The sequence below is a fragment of the Cherax quadricarinatus genome, chromosome 96 (assembly GCF_038502225.1).
Source record: "Cherax quadricarinatus isolate ZL_2023a chromosome 96, ASM3850222v1, whole genome shotgun sequence".
In the NCBI taxonomy this organism is placed as follows: domain Eukaryota; kingdom Metazoa; phylum Arthropoda; class Malacostraca; order Decapoda; family Parastacidae; genus Cherax; species Cherax quadricarinatus.
Window position 1 is genome coordinate 10,184,838 of NC_091387.1, and position 20,550 is coordinate 10,205,387.

Below are 20,550 nucleotides of genomic sequence, written 5' to 3' on the forward strand. Positions count from 1 at the left end.
ATGTACAATACAATATGCCGTATTCTATTCAAGATTGATGGACTGAACACATCGACTCAAGGTTGAGGGACTGATTACCTCATTCTCCTCCTGTTCTTCAAGTTTCTCCTATGTATGGACTGATGAAGCCACTGTGTGGCGAAACGTTTCCTCAATAAAGATACCCAAGAGTTGCACATGTGTCTAATTTATCAACATGTCGGTTCTCTGAACCATTCATCTACACATGTACAAGGTATACCAGTACATGTACAAGGTATACCAGTACATGTACAAGGTATACCAGTACATGTACAAGGTATACCAGTACATGTACAAGGTATACCAGTACATGTACAAGGTATACCAGTACATGTACAAGGTATACAAGTACATGTACAAGGTATACCAGTACATGTACAAGGTATACCAGTACATGTACAAGGTATACCAGTACATGTACAAGGTATACCAGTACATGTACAAGGTATACCAGTACATGTACAAGGTATACAAGTACATGTACAAGGTATACAAGTACATGTACAAGGTATACCAGTACATGTACAAGGTATACCAGTACATGTACAAGGTATACAAGTACATGTACAAGGTATACAAGTACATGTACAAGGTATACCAGTACATGTACAAGGTATACCAGTACATGTACAAGGTATACCAGTACATGTACAAGGTATACCAGTACATGTACAAGGTATACAAGTACATGTACAAGGTATACAAGCACATGTACAAGGTATACAAGTACATGTACAAGGTATACCAGTACATGTACAAGGTATACAGATCATAGTTGACATCAGTGACATACTACTATATAGAAAGTTGCTTGTTATGCTGAGCATTTCCTGCAAATTATGTCAGTTTTGTCCCAGGATGCCACCCACACCAGTCCACTAACACCCAGGATGCCACCCACACCAGTCCACTAACACCCAGGATGCCACCCACACCAGTCCACTAACACCCAGGATGCCACCCACACCAGTCCACTAACACCCAGGATGCCACCCACACCAGTCCACTAACACCCAGGATGCCACCCACACCAGTCCACTAACACCCAGGATGCCACCCACACCAGTCCACTAACACCCAGGTACTAATTTTACTGATGGGTGAACATAGACAACCGGTGTAAGAAACCCATCCGATGTTTCCACTCCTTCACCGGAATCGAACCCGGACCCTCACCGTGTGAAGTGAGAATTTTTGCTACCAGGCCACAGTGCACCGTAAAGAAAGAAGTAGACGATAATAGCCCACTTAGAGAGACAAACCCAGGAGATTGATATGTATATTTTAACCCCCTTCCAGGATCCCCTTCAACAACTGAAGAGGGTTCCAGGAAGGGGTCGAAATATACTAAATGATTAATCTTCTGAACGTCTGTGTCCATGTGAGTCAATTTTGAGCACTAACAAGTGTTTATTACACTTTAGTTATTCCAGGAAGACATTTACTGGTTGATCAGAGTAACAGCCTGGTTGATCAGACCCTGATGCACCATGAGGCCTGGTCTCAGACCGAGCCGCGGGGGCGGCTCTCTAGGTAAACTCTCCAGGTATCTATCTGGAGATTATCTGGAGAGAGTTCCGGGGGTCAACGCCCCCGCGGCCCGGTCTGTGACCAGGCCTCCTTAGGTCAGTGTCCCAGGATGCGACCCACACCAGTCGACTAACACCCAGGTACCCATTTTACTGATGGGGAACATAGACAACAGGTTGAAAGAAACACGTCCAATGTTTCTACTCTGGCTGGGAATCGAACCCAGGCCCTCACCGTGTGAAGCCAGAGCGTTAACCACCAGGCCAAGATCTATCGTGTAATAACTAGATGTAAATATCAAAATGGTTTGCAATATTAGTAAGTTAGACACAAAGACAACTTACCAAAATCTAAATGTTTGAAGCAAGGATAGCAAAGTTGAGGACGATGATAGAAGAGGAAACAGAAGAGATAGAATGAATGAGAGAGAGAGAGAATACTACTCACGACATTGTTGTTCATCAGAGGCGTCGCCACAGTCGTCTACAAAGTTACACACAGCGTCAGACGGAACACAGAGACCATTGGTGCATTTGTAGTGGGACTCTGGACACACCCACGTCTCTGTAAAGTAAATGACACTAATACTAGACTCCTCTTGTAGTAACTTAAGAGCAGTTAGGTTAAGTAAGGTTTGTCGAGAAAGAGGACAAGTGTTTCCTGACCCACAGCTGGAGCTTTTGGTCATCCATCTGCACATTAATAGTAAACAATAGCGGCACAAAGGCAACAGTTAGGCAACTTTATTCCGAAACGTTTCGCCTACACAGTAGGCTTCTTCAGTCGAATACAGAAAGTAGGCAGGAACAGTAGAGATGTGAAGACGATGTAATCAGTCCATCACCCTTGAAGTCGTAGAATTTGAGGTTGTCAGTCCCTCGGCCTTCAAGGGTGATGGACTGATTACATCGTCTTCACATCTCTACTGTTCCTGCCTACTTTCTGTATTCGACTGAAGAAGCCTACTGTGTAGGCGAAACGTTTCGGAATAAAGTTGCCTAACTGTTACCTATGTGTCTTACCTACCAACCTGTCGGTATTTTATACCATTTTGATGTTCAGTAAACAATAGCGTAAATATGTGTAACACATATGTATCTATTCGCCTGCACACTAGGATTCTTCACTCATAGTGATGCGTGTTCATTACATGTTCTGTACTCGTTTCCAGCAAGGATGGATAGTTGTGTTTATCCAGAGTACTTCCAGCAATTGTGATCTTAAAGTATGGATGTGTTTATCCAGAGTACTTCCAGCGATAGTGATCTTAAAGTATGGATAGTTGTGTTTATCCAGAGTGCTTCCAGAAATAGTGATCTTAAATAGTTGTGTTTATCCAGAGTACTTCCAGCAATAGTGATCTTAAATAGTTGTGTTTATCCAGAGTACTTCCAGCGATAGTGATCTTAAAGTGTGGATAGTTGTGTTTATCCAGAGTGCTTCCAGAAATAGTGATCTTAGATAGTTGTGTTTATCCAGAGTACTTCCAGCAATAGTGATCTTAAATAGTTGTGTTTATCCAGAGTACTTCCAGCAATAGTGATCTTAAATAGTTGTGTTTATCCAGAGTACTTCCAGCGATAGTGATCTTAAAGTGTGGATAGTTGTGTTTATCCAGAGTGCTTCCAGAAATAGTGATCTTAAATAGTTGTGTTTATCCAGAGTACTTCCAGCAATAGTGATCTTAGATAGTTGTGTTTATCCAGAGTACTTCCAGCAATAGTGATCTTAAATAGTTGTGTTTATCCAGAGTACTTCCAGCAGTAGTGATCTTAGATAGTTGTGTTTATCCAGAGTACTTCCAGCAATAGTGATCTTAAATAGTTGTGTTTATCCAGAGTACTTCCAGCAATAGTGATCTTAGATAGTTGTGTTTATCCAGAGTACTTCCAGCAATAGTGATCTTAGATAGTTGTGTTTATCCAGAGTACTTCCAGCAATAGTGATCTTAAATAGTTGTGTTTATCCAGAGTACTTCCAGCAGTAGTGATCTTAAATAGTTGTGTTTATCCAGAGTACTTCCAGCAATAGTAATCTTAAATAGTTGTGTTTATCCAGAGTACTTCCAGCAGTAGTGATCTTAAATAGTTGTGTTTATCCAGAGTACTTCCAGCAGTAGTGATCTTAAATAGTTGTGTTTATCCAGAGTACTTCCAGCAGTAGTAATCTTAAATAGTTGTGTTTATCCAGAGTACTTCCAGCAGTAGTGATCTTAAATAGTTGTGTTTATCCAGAGTACTTCCAGCAGTAGTAATCTTAAATAGTTGTGTTTATCCAGAGTACTTCCAGCAATAGTGATCTTAAATAGTTGTGTTTATCCAGAGTACTTCCAGCAGTAGTGATCTTAAATAGTTGTGTTTATCCAGAGTACTTCCAGCAATAGTAATCTTAAATAGTTGTGTTTATCCAGAGTACTTCCAGCAGTAGTGATCTTAAATAGTTGTGTTTATCCAGAGTACTTCCAGCAATAGTGATCTTAAATAGTTGTGTTTATCCAGAGTACTTCCAGCAGTAGTAATCTTAAATAGTTGTGTTTATCCAGAGTACTTCCAGCAATAGTGATCTTAAATAGTTGTGTTTATCCAGAGTACTTCCAGCGAAGTATTCCCTTGAGAGGAGATAATAGCGAGGCTTGAAGGTGGTTCTCTGTACTAAGCTTCCAGTCGACCACATTCAGATAATTTATGTAAGAAATTCGTGAAGTTCCAGTGAGATCTAACCTTCCTTGTGTCCAGAATTCTATCATTTATCAAGTTATGCATTTTCAATAACGATTTTTCTTTAATTAGTGAATAACTACGTCCGTGGTGGGTGCAGCTTGAATAATCCAATTTAAATACAAATAAATGGTTATAAGAGCCATTAATTTTTAAAGGGGAGGAGTGGTAAGCCAGTGGAAGGCCTCGGGCAGATGACTAAAAGCTCCAGTGGCGGGTTATCATATAAGACCCGCGTCAGGAAACACTTGTCCTGTTTCCTGACGAACCTTACCTAACCTAACCCAATTTCACTCACATTTCTGTAGTGTCGCATCGTATATTATAATAATCACAGTTACCATAAGCAACTCCCAGGGAATGGTACACCTATGGTAATTTTTTTTTATTATAGGCATGAATAAAATGTCATCGAAGACTGGTGACCCTTTGATATTTTGAGGGGAAGTTGAATGACCTCGTTCTGAATATTAATTATATACTGAGAAGTTAATGGCAGGTTCCAGTTCAATGTTGTGATGGTAATGATTTCGTTCTCAACATTAATTATATACTGAGAAGTTAATGGCAGGTTCCAGTTCAATGTTGTGATGGTAATGATCTCGTTTTGAACATTAATTATATACTGAGAAGTTAATGGCAGGTTCCAGTACAATGTTGTGATGGTAATGATCTCGTTTTGAACATTAATTATATACTGAGAAGTTAATGGCAGGTTCCAGTTCAATGTTGTGATGGTAATGATCTCGTTCTCAACATTAATTATATACTGAGAAGTTAATGGCAGGTTCCAGTTCAATGTTGTGGTGGTAATGACCTCGTTCTGAACATTAATTATATACTGAGAAGTTAATGGGAGGTTCCAGTACAATGTTGTGATGGTAACGATCTCGTTCTGAATATTAATTATATACTGAGAAGTTAATGGCAGGTTCCAGTTCAATGTTGTGATGGTAACGATCTCGTTCTGAATATTAATTATATACTGAGAAGATAATGGCAGGTTCCAGTTCAATGTTGTGATGGTAATGACCTCGTTCTGAACATTAATTATATACTGAGAAGTTAATGGCAGGTTCCAGTTCAATGTTGTGATGGTAATGATCTCGTTTTGAACATTAATTATATACTGAGAAGTTAATGGCAGGTTCCAGTTCAATGTTGTGATGGTAATGATCTCGTTCCCAACATTCATTATATACTGAGAAGTTAATGGCAGGTTCCAGTTCAATGTTGTGATGGTAATGATCTCGTTTTGAACATTAATTATATACTGAGAAGTTAATGGCAGGTTCCAGTTCAATGTTGTGATGGTAATGACCTCGTTCTGAACATTAATTATATACTGAGAAGTTAATGGCAGGTTCCAGTTCAATGTTGTGATGGTAATGACCTCGTTCTGAACATTAATTATATACTGAGAAGTTAATGGCAGGTTCCAGTTCAATGTTGTGATGGTAATGACCTCGTTCTGAACATTAATTATATACTGAGAAGTTAATGGCAGGTTCCAGTTCAATGTTGTGATGGTAATGACCTCGTTCTCAACATTCATTATATACTGAGAAGTTAATGGCAGGTTCCAGTTCAATGTTGTGATGGTAACGATCTCGTTCTCAGGGATAACTCACGAAATCGTAATGTCGCGTGTCATTACTATTTCGTGAGTCATGTTGACGGCTTTGAGGGGACATGAGCTAGAGTTCGTCACTGACATGCTAGCTGGAGATTCGTCTGTAAAAACTTGCATTTATGGTCACAGTGGTGGCCTATGCTAACCTTCCTATGGTGTAGAAATATACCTAGTTGGATGAATCTTATTGTAGCCAGCTGGTCCAGTGGCTAACGCGTCGGTATGGAGTTTTACGACTCTCTGACCGCGGGTTCTATCCCCACCCGTGGGGTTAGATTACCTCATCATTGGTATATAGTTCTGTCTTCAAATTATGTCCTAGAACCTGTATTGATAAAGCCACTGGAGGGCGAAACGTCTACGATAAAGATATCCAGATGTATATATATCATTCTTAACAGGATCAGAGGATCAGAGAGTCCACAGTTATCCAAGGACTGTTTCTTTGATCACTCAGGCTATCCATGCCGCAATACACACAACACTGAAAACTCCACCATCACTGCACATCCATATTCGTGTTTGTGAAAATATTCGCGAGAATTTTAAGAAGGAAATAGATTAACGAAAGCGCCATAAGGGAATCCAGTGATGAATTAAACACATAAGCAACATCTGTAGACTTTTCGCCAACCAGTAACTTTCTCAGTACATTACAGAAGGCTGAAGGTGTAGGAGATGAGGTAATCAGTCCCTCAGCCTGGAGAAGAGTTCAGCTCCAGGGTCTGGAACGATAATTAGTCCCTCAGCCTGGAGAAGAGTTCAGCTCCAGGGTCTGGAACGATAATTAGTCCCTCAGCCTGGAGAAGAGTTCAGCTCCAGGGTCTGGAACGATAATCAGTCCCTCAGCCTGGAGAAGAGTTCAGCTCCAGGGTCTGGTAAGATAATCAGTCCCTCAGCCTGGAGAAGAGTTCAGCTCCAGGGTCTGGAACGATAATCAGTCCCTCAGCCTGGAGAAGAGTTCAGCTCCAGGGTCTGGAACGATAATCAGTCCCTCAGCCTGGAGAAGAGCTCAGCTCCAGGGTCTGGAACGATAATCAGTCCCTCAGCCTGGAGAAGAGTTCAGCTCCAGGGTCTGGAACGATAATCAGTCCCTCAGCCTGGAGAAGAGTTCAGCTCCAGGGTCTGGAACGATAATCAGTCCCTCAGCCTGGAGAAGAGTTCAGCTCCAGGGTCTGGAACGATAATCAGTCCCTCAGCCTGGAGAAGAGCTCAACTCCAGGGTCTGGAACGATAATCAGTCCCTCAGCCTGGAGAAGAGTTCAGCTCCAGGGTCTGGAACGATACATCAGCTAGGGGAATCCAGCCTTCCAGTGACAAGGTCCTCAACTCGTCTGATTCCAGTATATAACGTCTTGCTACCTGTGTTTCTTCGAAATAGGAATCTAATAGTTGCAATCATAGGCATAATTTTTAAAGTGGTGAAGGGGAAAGCCAGCTGAAGGCCTCTGTCAGGTTACCAAAAGCTTCAACTACGACTACGACCCGCGTCAGGAAACTCTTGTCATGATTCCTGGTAAACTTTACTTGACGTGTTATAAAGCCACTGGTTTGCGAAACGTCTTAAGAATAAAGATACCCAGACGTTATCACTTGTGTTTAATTCATCTTCTTGGCGATTTTGTTTACTACTGACTCACGAAATCGTAATGACACGATTGCAAACAATCCATACCACGGGTGGGGTTAGAACCCACGATCAGAGAGTCATTAAACTCCAGACCGACGCGTTAGCCACTGGACCAGCTACCCGTCGTATGGTTTGTTTACCAATGATTTAAAAGGGAGTCTAAAACAAATCACTAAATTTTTTCCCACAAAGATAACTTCAAGATTATAAAATATATACCTGTTATCAACGTAACTGTAGAATTATTGGTGCATAACACTGACTATAGTGTTATCACTGTTACCTCAGATATACTGATAACAGTAGTATTGACATTATGCTGACAGCATCAGTCACTTCCTGGAGTATATGGATGGCTCTCTCAGACAGTGACAAGGAAATTTAAAATCAGAATTCGACTGCAAAGTTTGTGGTGTTTCGTCAACTTACCGCAGTGTTCTTCGTCTTCTCCTCCTGTGCAGTCACTGACGGTGTCACACCTCCTGAGGGCGTCGATGCACTCGTCCCGACACTGGTACTCGTTCTGGAGGCATCCTGTTGGAGGAGAAATATAGTTACTGTGGAGTGGAGGCGAACGAGCGAGGAAGACGACCAGAGCTGTCGTGACATGGGAAGGAAGAGTGATGAGGAAGGATGGAAATACTGGAAAAGGATGGGAAGGAGGGGAAGAGGAGGAAACAAGGCAAGTGGCCCAACAACTTTGGGTGAAGGCAAATGATACCTGAGACCCGTGTTGGAGACTCGTGTTGGAGACTCGTGTTGGAGACATCTTGTTAGAGAACTAAGAACACTTCCTGAACTGAAGAATAAACCACGGAACAGGTGGGGTTTCAACCCATGGAGAATGAGCCCTGAAACTCACAGTTTAACAGTGTTAACTGCTCGGCCAGTTGACTCTAGTAAGATTCATTTAAGCTAGCTGAATTAATCTTATTAGAGCCAGCTGGCCCATGATCTGCTTTCTTAGTAACAGCTACTGCCACGCCTACATAAAGCATTGGTAGAAACTCATCCAGTAACAATGAGTATTGGAACCAGAATCAAACCTAACAATACTACAATGGTCTGTGATTTTTGGGACTCGCCATACGTTCAGACTCTGTCCGTTCCGTGGTTTGTTTACTATAGGCTTATTACGATTTCGTGAGTCATCTAGATATGGGTGAAGTTTCTAAGGATCGATTGGTGACACTTGGAGGTTGAAATGGAAGACTGAGATGATCTATCGTTCTTGAATGCTGTTGCATTCTTCTGATCCCTTTCCTGGTGAATCATTTAATGAGATTGCGTTTCTTGTGCGCGCTGGTATACCGTATCAACAGGTCTGTGTTCGTTCTTTGCTGTATTATACTGCAACCCATATTCATTTGCACAGATGGTATACAGTTTGCTCTCTATCTCTCTCCCCTTCCCGTGCATTCTGTATCTGGGATCTTGATCTCTTCTCTACCGCCGCCCATCTTGTTAGGTGATTGTAACACTCGCCATCATCTGTGGGGAGGGTCCCACTGTGACTCTCGTGGTGATCACTTAGAGACCCTTCTCACTTCTCATCCTCTTCATGTTTTAAATACGAGTGTTCCCACCTATTTTGACTATCGCAGTCAGTCTCTCTTGTATCGATCTTTCTATCTGGTCCTCGTCAATTGCACTTGATTACGCTTAGTCTGTTCTCCCGGATTTGCATAACAGTGTTCATTTTTCTATTCTACGTATTCCCGACCGCCTCGTAGCGCTCATTGGCAATTTGGACAAGTGCATTTGGTACTTATTCTCTCATCTTACCGCTTTTTATAAGGACCCCTCTTGGTTCTTTATTAATGAACCGATGCACCAGTTTTCGACCTTAGTTTTGACTACAGCATCACGTTCTATTCCTCAAACCTCAGGCAGGTATTCTCAGACATGCGTGCCTTGGTGGTCTCCTGCATGTGCCCATGCAGAGCGTTTGAAACGCGCTGCGTGGGGCCATTATTGGTATAATCGAACCTCAGACCATCTCTTGGCTTTTAAGCGGGCACGAGCAGTCGCTCGCCTCATCATATGCGACGCTAAATGCACTTGCTGGCGAGACTACGTGTCTACCATTACTTCGACTTCCCCTATGTGTGCGGTTTGGAAGAAGGTATGGAAGTTGTGTGGTAAGTACGCTCCAGATCCAGCTCTTGTTCTGCGGGTTGCTGGTGTTAGTGATGCGGAACCTCTTGAAGTTGCCACGGAAATCGGGAAATATCTTGTTCGTGTCCCCCAAGGGCTTCACCTTTGCCCCTCATTTCTTGCGTCTAAGTCTACCAAGGAACAATCGCCCTTGGATTTCTCTTCTAATGGATTGGAGCCGTATAATGTACCTTTCAGTCTCCTAGAGTTAGAATCCACGCTTTCTGCTTGCCAGTCATCAGCAGCTGGGCTTGATGATATATCATTATGCTACAACATCTGCATTCTACTGCCCTTACAGTCCTTTTGCGTCTTTTCAATCTTATTTAGAGGTGACGGGTTCTCCCTCATCAGTGGAAATCTGCCATTGTCCTACCGTTTCGCAAACCAGGCACCTCGGGGCTTGCTACCTCTCACTATCGTCCCATTGCTCTGACTAGTGTAGTATGTGATAGACGTGTAGTTGGTGATAGACGTCTGATATGGTATTTGGAGACTCACAACAGTCTTTCTCCTCCCCAATATGGCTTTCACAAGGGTCGCTCTACATTGGACTCCTTGTTCCACTTAGATACGTACGTGAGAAATGCCTTTGCTAACATACACTCCATCCTAGCAGTTTTTTTTTTTTTGATCTTGAGAAGGCACATGACACCACTTGGAGGTATAACATCTTAGCCCAAGCCCACTCCTTAGGCCTCCGTGGTAATCTACCGACCTTCCTTGCTGCTTTCTTATCTGACAGACATTTTCGGGTCCGTGTTGGCGCCTGGCTTTCCTCAGACTTTGTTCAGGCTGAGGGTGTCCCACAAGGTTGTGTCCTTGCCACTACCCTTTTTCTCTTGGCTATAAATGACCTACGTTCCGTTCTTCCATCGCATATTTGGTCGTCGCTTTATGTGGATGACTTCGCTATAACTTACACAGGTGCTGACTGTCGCCTGGTAGTAGCCTCCCTTCAGGATGCGATTGACCGAGTTTCCCATTGGGCCACTAGACGTCCTCTTACCCCAGATGTTCCATTGTATTTACAAAGCTTATGTATTCCAGAATGTGATATGGTCAAGTTTCTTGGTCTTCTCTTTCATCGCCGGTTGACATGGAAACCTCACATTTCTTCTTTGAAGGCAGGTTGCCATGGTCGACTGAATCTCTCGAAAATTCTTGCGCATCGTTCATGGGGAGCAGATCGACGGACTCTCCTCCGTTTGTATTCCACCCTAGTCTTGTCCAAGATGGATTATGGTAACCAAGTCTATTCTGCAGCTTCTCCTTCCACTCTTTCTAAGTTAGATCCCCTTCATCGTCAAGGTCTACGCTTATGCCTTGTTGCCTTTTGTTTACTCCTTGTTGAAAGCGTCTGTGTTGAGGCGAATGTACCTTCCTTAGCTGATCGTCGTGATGCTCATGACCTTCGTTACTTTGTCCGTGCTTATGACCTTCGTGTTCTATGTATAGGCTGGTCTCAGACGTTAGTAAAAGCCCATTATTTAATAAATAAATAACAAAAAGGCACAATACCGTGACTGGAACGATACACAAATAACCCGCACATAAAAGAGAGAAGCTGACGACGACGTTTCGGTCCGACTTGGACCATTGACAAAGTCACACTAACCAGAGGTGGAGCAGGACGGCTATATATAGGCAGGAAGAGGTGGAGGTAGTAGTAGTAGTAGTAGTACAAGAGTTGTATATAATACCGACAGGATGAAATTAAGACACATGCACAACACCCGGGCATCCCCATCGTAGACGTTTCGCCATCCAGCCAGCCACTGGATGGGGAAACGTCCACAACAAAGACACCCAGACGCCGCACATGTGTCTTAATTTCATCAGTAGTAGTAGTAGTAGTAGTAGTAGAAGAGGTAGTAGTAGTGGCAGTGGTAGAAGTGGGAAATAAGGATGACGAGCCAGTCAAATACAAAGGAAGGGGAGCACTGCAAGAGAGCTAGAAACCCACAGAGGGAGAGCAAGCGCACAGAGGTGCGTGAAAGGGGAAGTGGTGAAATAAATGAAGAAGGAACAGAAACACGAGACAGGAGAGAGAAAGACAACCCAGAGGATAAAAGGAAAGAGGAAAGGGGAAGAGGAAGAAGAAAAAGAAAAAGAAAAAATGAGGATTCAGGTTAAGTGACGTGTGTTCTGAAGTTTGGAGCATTTTACAATGTAGTGGGAGAGGAAGTCATCTACAGAGACGAAGCCAGGGCTAAGGTTCATACAAGGAAAGTTGTGTATTAGGGAGGATTTAACTAGACGGCGACTGTTCGAGTTGGAAGTAGGGAAGACAGTTTTAGCAGAAGACCAGTCAATAGGATGGCTATGATCTCTGACGTGACAGAAAAAAGCATTGTTAGTGTCGGCAAGCCTAACACTATTTTTGTGCTCCCTAAGTCTGTCAGAAAGAGATCGACCAGTTTCTCCGAAGTATTGAAGAGGACAGGAGGAGCAAGAAATAGAGTAGACACCAGGAACATCTGTAGAGGGAGGAGAGGTATGAACGAGATTAATGCGAAGAGTGTTAGTTCGACGCCCATGCTTACTCCGGCCGTTTTCTCTTCATCTCCACTCATTCCCATCTTCTCTCCAGTTACCTCTTTGTATGTTCATTTAGCGTCTGCCTTTTCCCTTCCCACTTGTGAGGTCGTGTCTATTCTCCTCTACTGCTGTGCACCAAAGCTCTCCTACCTATGACTGCTTCTCGCTTTTTTTCTTGATCACTTGCAGTCGCATGCTCATGCCGTTGCTGTCCATACAGATGGTTCTAAATCTTCTGACGGTGTTGGGTTCGCGGCAGTGTTCCCTGACGATGTTGTCCGAGGTCATTTGTTAGACTCGGCTGGTATTTTTACTACCGAGTTATACGCCATCCTCACAGCGCTTCTCAAAATTAGATATGTCTCCTTCAACGTTTATAACCATTTCAGAGTCCCTCAGTGCTTTACAAGCCATTAAACAATTTAATTCCCCTCATCCATTAGTCCCTCGTATTCAACTATGCTTACCTCGTGTGGCTAGCCAACATAAAAACGTCGTTTTCTGTTGGGTGGTCCGTGATCTTCCGGTTTCCTATAGTATAGAGGTATTCCGTTCAGAGATTATTTTCCAGCCATCTCTGCCCATCTTTGCAGCCGTTGGCAACCACTTATAGGTTTGTAACCATCTTCTTACCACCGTTGCTGTACTCAGGAGACTGTGCTCTCCCGTCTCCGCATCGGCCATACTCGCCTTACCCATGGGTATCTCATGGAACAACACACTTATAAATAACAAAAAGGCATAATACCGTGACTGGAACGATACACAAATAACCCACACATAAAAGAGAGAAGCTTACGACGAAGTTTCGGTCCGACTTGGACCATTGACAAAGTCACACTGACTTTGTCAATGGTCCAAGTCGGAATGAAACGTCGTCGTAAGCTTCTCTCTTTTATGTGCGGGTTATTTGTGTATGGAACGACACACTATTCCTCTCTGTGAGGTTTGTCGGGTCTCTCTTTCGGTTCTTCACTTTCTTGTAGATGGCCCAGTTTACCACTGAGCTCGCAGGATTTACCTCCAACGCCGCCGACCTACCACTCTTACCTTATCTTCCCTTCTTGCAGACGGTCCTGCCTTTGACTTACCATCACTTTTTGACTGTTTTACTTTACGAACTTTGATATACAACCCTTAGCGTCCCTTTCATCCCTTTTCTCCCCTCACCTCTGATTCCCTTTCCACCTAGCTGTTTATAACCTCCGCACTATTTTCTACCTCGCAACGCTGTATGACCCTTGTCAGTTTAGCGCTTTCTTTGATTATAATAATATCAAGAGGCTACATCTCAGAGCCTACATCCAGCTCCTCAGCTGTGGGTCGTGTTCCCAGAATGCTGCAGTCATTTCCCCTCTGGATCGCAACACTGATTATTTGAAAGAGGAAGCTGGCACTCAGGGGGTTCTTGGTTTCTGTGATAAGTTGTTCACCTAACTCTTTCAGGGGTTTTAGAGCACACTTGCTCTATGTTCTGAGGGTTACCATTCTTACTGGGACGAAGTTGTAGCAAGGTGGCAGCTCTCTGTATCTGCTGAACTTCTGAGTCTCCATGAAACTGGCAGCTCAACAGCCTTCAGTTTCAGAGTGTGGTAAGTAGGTGTCACCTAACGTAAGAGCACAGGTGTAGTCCCATGCACTCTGCTGACCATCCTTCCAGGGTAGCATAGTGACTCCAATTGGACGCTTCTGGTTTCTGTTAGACCTCAGTACTTGAGGTTCCAGTTCTGCCGGACAACTGTTACCAGGCCCGGTGGTCTGGTGGCTAAAGCTCCCGCTTCACACACGGAGGGCCCGGGTTCGATTCCCGGCGGGTGGAAACATTTCGACACGTTTCCTTACACCTATTGTCCTGTTCACCTAGCAGCAAATAGGTACCTGGGTGTTAGTCGACTGGTGTGGGTGGCATCCTGGGGGACAAGATTAAGGACCACAATGGAAATAAGTTAGACAGTCCTCGATGACGCACTGACTTTCTTGGGTTATCCTGGGTGGCTAACCCTCCGGGGTCAAAAATCCGAACGAAATCTTATCTTATCTTATCTGTCACTGACACCCTCCCCCCTTCCCCGTCATGTCTGGCATACTTCCCATCCAACGTATGACAACCGAGACCATGTAATCCAAATTCGTCAGCTGATTATATATATATATATATATATATATATATATATATATATATATATATATATATATATATATATATATATATATATATATAGTAGGTTGGTAGACAGCAACCACTCAGGGTGGTACTACCATCCTGTGGTAGTAGGATGGTAGACAACAACCACCCAGGGAGGTACTACCATCCTGTGGTAGTAGGATGGTAGACAACAACCACCCAGGGAGGTACTACCATCCTGTGGTAGTAGGATGGTAGACAACAACCACCCAGGGAGGTACTACCATCCTGTGGTAGTAGGATGGTAGACAACAACCACCCAGGGAGGTACTACCATCCTGTGGTAGTAGGATGGTAGACAACAACCACCCAGGGAGGTACTACCATCCTGTGGTAGTAGGATGGTAGACAACAACCACCCAGGGAGGTACTACCATCCTGTGGTAGTAGGATGGTAGACAACAACCACCCAGGGAGGTACTACCATCCTGTGGTAGTAGGATGGTAGACAACAACCACCCAGGGAGGTACTACCATCCTGTGGTAGTAGGATGGTAGACAGCAACCACCCAGGGAGGTACTACCATCCTGTGGTAGTAGGATGGTAGACAGCAACCACCCAGGGAGGTACTACCATCCTGTGGTAGTAGGATGGTAGACAGCAACCACCCAGGGAGGTACTACCATCCTGTGGTAGTAGGATGGTAGACAGCAATCACCCAGGGAGGTACTACCATCCTGTGGTAGTAGGATGGTAGACAACAACCACCCAGGGAGGTACTACCATCCTGTGGTAGTAGGATGGTAGACAACAACCACCCAGGGAGGTACTACCATCCTGTGGTAGTAGGATGGTAGACAACAACCACCCAGGGAGGTACTACCATCCTGTGGTAGTAGGTTGGTAGACAACAACCACCCAGGGAGGTACTACCATCCTGTGGTAGTAGGTTGGTAGACAGCAACCACCCAGGGAGGTACTACCATCCTGTGGTAGTAGGATGGTAGACAACAACCACCCAGGGAGGTACTACCATCCTGTGGTAGTAGGATGGTAGACAACAACCACCCAGGGAGGTACTACCATCCTGTGGTAGTAGGTTGGTAGACAGCAACCACCCAGGGAGGTACTACCATCCTGTGGTAGTAGGATGGTAGACAACAACCACCCAGGGAGGTACTACCATCCTGTGGTAGTAGGTTGGTAGACAGCAACCACCCAGGGAGGTACTACCATCCTGTGGTAGTAGGATGGTAGACAACAACCACCCAGGGAGGTACTACCATCCTGTGGTAGTAGGATGGTAGACAACAACCACCCAGGGAGGTACTACCATCCTGTGGTAGTAGGATGGTAGACAACAACCACCGAGGGAGGTACTACCATCCTGTGGTAGTAGGTTGGTAGACAACAACCTCCCAGGGTGGTACTACCATCCTGTGGTAGTAGGATGGTAGACAACAACCACCCAGGGTGGTACTACCATCCTGTGGTAGTAGGTTGGTGGACAGCAACCACCCAGGGTGGTACTACCGTCCTGTGGTAGTAGGTTGATAGACAACAACCACCCAGGGTGGTACTACCATCCTGTGGTAGTAGGATGGTAGACAGCAACCACCCAGGGTGGTACTACCATCCTGTGGTAGTAGGTTGGTAGACAGCAACCACCCAGGGAGGTACTACCATCCTGTGGTAGTAGGTTGGTAGACAACAACCACCCAGGGTGGTACTACCGTCCTGCCAAGTGAGTGTAAAACGAAAGCCTGTAATTGTTTTACATGATGGTAGGATTGCTGGTGTCTTTTGTCTGTCTCATAAATATGCAAGATTACAGGTATGTCTTGCTACTTCTACTTACACTTAGGTCACACTACACATACATGTACAAGCATATATATACACACCCCTCTGGGTTTTCTTCTATTTTCTTTCTAATTCTTGTTCTTGTTTATTTCCTCTTATCTCCATGGGGAAGTGGAACAGAATTCTTCCTCCGTAAGCCATGCGTGTCGTAAGAGGCGACTAAAATGCCGGGAGCAAGGGGCTAGTAACCCCTTCTCCTGTATATTACTAAATTTAAAAGGAGAAACTTCAGTTTTTTCTTTTGGGCCACCCCACCTCAGTGGGATACGGCTGGTACGTTGAAAGAAAGAAGATATATATATATATATATATTGTATACACACCTTTCGGTGTGTATGCAAAAAAAATCCAGTTGAATGCTTAAGAATAGTTCTTAAAGCCAGTTTTTTTTTTCCTTATGTTATTAACATAGTTGTTCGTTTGCTTATTTAATAAGTAATTATTACCAATTATCAGCTGTTGCACCAATTTACTTCAGTTTATACCAGTTTATACCAGTTTATACCAGTTTATACCAGTTTATACCAGTTTATACCAGTTTCTTGCTATCGTGACTAATTTACTGCCATATTACGAATATATTGACAATATAATCAAAACAGATTCATGTGTTTTAGCTTAGATTATACCCATTATACCCATTATACCCATTATTCGTTCTATTATAGAAAGGCCCCACACAACTAGACTGTTAGTGACAGATGTGACTAAAGAAAATAAATTAGACACATGGGCAACTCTTGGGTATCTTTATTGAGGAAACGTTTCGCCACACAGTGGCTTCATCAGTCCATACGTAGGAGAATCGTGAAGAACAGGAGGAGGTTGAGGTAATCAGTCCCTTAGCCTTGAGTCAATGTGATCAGTCTAATTTATTAGGGTATTAGGCGACTAGTGTGGGTGGCATCTTGGGCACAAAATTAACCCAACTTACCAGAAGTGCTCTACATAACCAGGAACTTTCTATATAGTATGTCATAGGTGTGAACTATGGTCTGTATAAGTTGTATCTTGTACTGGTAGAAATATACGTTGTTATTATTATTATTATTATTATTACTATTATTATTATTATTATTATTATTATTATTATTATTATTATTATTATTATTATTATTATTATTATTATTATTATTATTATTATTATTATTACTATTATTATTATTATTATTATTACTATTATTATTATTATTATTATTATGATTATGATTATTATTATTATTATTATTATTATGATTATGATTATGATTATTATTATTATTATTAACTATCCAGTTATCAGCATTTGTTCCCATCCTTATTTCGCTTTAAGATTGTACAGAAGTAGGAGAGAGAATCGAATAAACGATATTATAAACTTGATGAAAGTTAACATAATGTATAGGAAAGAGCAAAGTTAGATAACGCAAAGGCGCACAGATGTAGACTACAGTGCTGGGTACTAGAACTCCAAGATGACGACCACGCAAAGGTGTAGACTACAGGTAATACTTGGAGGGTATGCCTGGAGGGTATACCTGGACGGTATACCTGGAGGGTATACCTGGACGGTATACCTGGAGGGTATACCTGGACGGTATACCTGGAGGGTATACCTGGACGGTATACCTGGACGGTATACCTGGACGGTATGCCTGGAGGGTATGCCTGGAGGGTATGCCTGGAGGATACACCTGGAGGGTATACCTGGACGGTATACCTGGAGGGTATGCCTGGAGGGTATGCCTGGAGGGTATACCTGGAGGGTATACCTGGACGGTATACCTGGAGGGTATACCTGGAGGGTATACCTGAAGGGTATACCTGGAGGGTATACCTGAAGGGTATACCTGGAGGATATACCTGAAGGGTATACCTGGAGGGTATACCTGAAGGGTATACCTGGAGGGTATACCTGAAGGGTATACCTGGAGGATATACCTGAAGGGTATACCTGGAGGGTATACCTGAAGGGTATACCTGGAGACAATTTCAGGGCTCAACGCCCCCTTGACCAGGTGATAGACAATACATTAAATATTCGTCTTTTCTACGGTATACAGGTAACGTAGTTTACATCTAATAATACAAAAGACAAAGGCACTAACATGCGGGGCATCTCAGGTAGACTAATGTTTGTAAACTGCTTAAGAATTAGACAAGTTATTTAACAGGAGGCTTTTAAATGTGCAAAAGGTGAGGTAGTTAAATGGCCCGTATGTATGTATTGATACTTTTTAAGGATTCGGTGATGCTAAGTCGATTTGGATTCCTTAAGTGTGTGTCTTAATACTACGTAATTATTCGGTGATGTTAAGTCGATTTGGATTCCTTAAGAGTGTGTCTTAATACTACGTAATTATTCGGTGATGTTAAGTCGATTTGGATTCCTTAAGAGTGTGTCTTAATACTACGTAATTATTCGGTGATGTTAAGTCGATTTGGATTCCTTAAGAGTGTGTCTTAATACTACGTAATTATTCGGTGATGTTAAGTCGATTTGGATTCCTTAAGAGTGTGTCTTAATACTACGTAATTATTCGGTGATGTTAAGTCGATTTGGATTCCTTAAGAGTGTGTCTTAGCATCACCGAATAATTACGTACTATTAAGACACACTCTTAAGGAATCCAAATCGACTTAACATCACCTAATAATTACGTAGTATTAAGACACACTCTTAAGGAATCCAAATCGACTTAGCATCACCGAATAATTACGTAGTATTAAGTCGATTTGGATTCCTTAAGAGTGTGTCTTAATACTACGTAATTATTAGGTGATGTTAATTCGATTTGGATTCCTTAAAAGTGTGTCTTAATACTACGTAATTATTCGGTGATGTTAAGTCGATTTGGATTCCTTAAGTGTGTGTCTTAATACTACGTAATTATTCGGTGATGTTAAGTCGATTTGGATTCCTTAAGAGTGTGTCTTAATACTACGTAATTATTCGGTGATGCTAAGTCGATTTGGATTCCTTAAGAGTGTGTCTTAATACTACGTAATTTTTCGGTGATGTTAAGTCGATTTGGATTCCTTAAGAGTGTGTCTTAATACTACGTAATTATTCGGAGATGTTAAGTCGATTTGGATTCCTTAAGAGTGTGTCTTAATACTACGTAATTATTCGGAGATGTTAAGTCGATTTGGATTCCTTAAAAGTGTGTCTTAATACTACGTAATTTTTCGGTGATGTTAAGTCGATTTGGATTCCTTAAGAGTGTGTCTTAATACTACGTAATTATTCGGAGATGTTAAGTCGATTTGGATTCCATAAGAGTGTGTCTTAATACTACGTAATTATTCGGTGATGTTAAGTCGATTTGGATTCCTTAAGAGTGTGTCTTAATACCACGTAATTATTCGGTGATGTTAAGTCGATTTGGATTCCTTAAGAGTGTGTCTTAATACTAAGTAATTATTCTGAGAGATGTAATACTCACCGCAGAGTGTAACAGCCTCGTCAGATTCATCCGGGCACTCGGCCAGGCCGGAACAGGTAGCGTTCTGGTAGACACATACACTTCCGTCCCAGCATCTCCACATCCCTGGCTGGCACAGGACACCCAAGGATGTTTCCTCCGGTTGTTCCTGCGCTAGGATGCTCTCTCTCGTCACCGTGGCCTTGCTATCATGGATCAGTAGGCTGGTGTTGTGGTTAGTTTGATCCATGTGACTCTGGTGTCTGCTCTCACGAAGAGTGTGTTCAGTGATGCCTCCAGGCAAGAGGCTGGCCCAGGAGCTTGAGGAAGGAAAGACGATTCCTGTAAGAAAAAGAAAGTTCACTGAGCAGTGGTGGGATTGAGAAGGACCTGCCAAGTACGGGCCAGTAGTCCTGCTACAGTGCTTCTCCTTTCTGATGTACTTATTCCTAGTCTAGCCATATTTATTATTTATGAGCTCAATAACAACCTACATGAGAACAAGCACAGGTTGGTTGATCAGTATATTTCAACCCCCTCCTGGGATCCTCTTCTGCTGAAGAGGATCCCAGAATACGGACGAAATACACAGATCAATCAACCTTTTGTCTTTGTCAAAATGTGGGTTATTACCGAGGAGCTGTTACTTATATTGAGTTAAAAGATCACCGTGACTAGGTAGACAGCAGTGATGTACTCCCCTCCTGTCAGTGATGTACTCCCCTCCTGTCAGTGATGTACTCCCCTCCTGTCAGTGATGTACTCCCCTCCTGTCAGTGATGTACTACCCTCCTGTCAGTGATGTACTCCCCTCCTGTCAGTGATGTACTACCCTCCTGTCAGTGATGTACTCCCCTCCTGTCAGTGATGTACTACCCTCCTGTCAGTGATGTACTACCCTCCTGTCAGTGATGTACTCCCCTCCTGT

The 20,550-nt window shown here is 43.0% G+C and overlaps 1 protein-coding gene across 1 annotated transcript in view; it reads right to left on the reverse strand.

Annotated features, from left to right (window-relative positions):
* LOC128701787 (G-protein coupled receptor GRL101) overlaps window positions 1-19,990 on the reverse strand; it is a 134,611-nt gene extending 114,621 nt beyond the window's left edge. The window contains exons 1-3 of the mRNA XM_070105097.1: window positions 19,644-19,990; window positions 7,961-8,065; window positions 1,999-2,115 (exon numbers count right to left, since the gene is read on the reverse strand). Of these exons, the coding sequence (XP_069961198.1) occupies window positions 1,999-2,115; window positions 7,961-8,065; window positions 19,644-19,872 (451 nt within the window). The 5' untranslated portion in view covers window positions 19,873-19,990. The remainder of the gene's footprint in view (window positions 1-1,998; window positions 2,116-7,960; window positions 8,066-19,643) is intronic.
* Window positions 19,991-20,550: the final 560 nt, after the last annotated feature.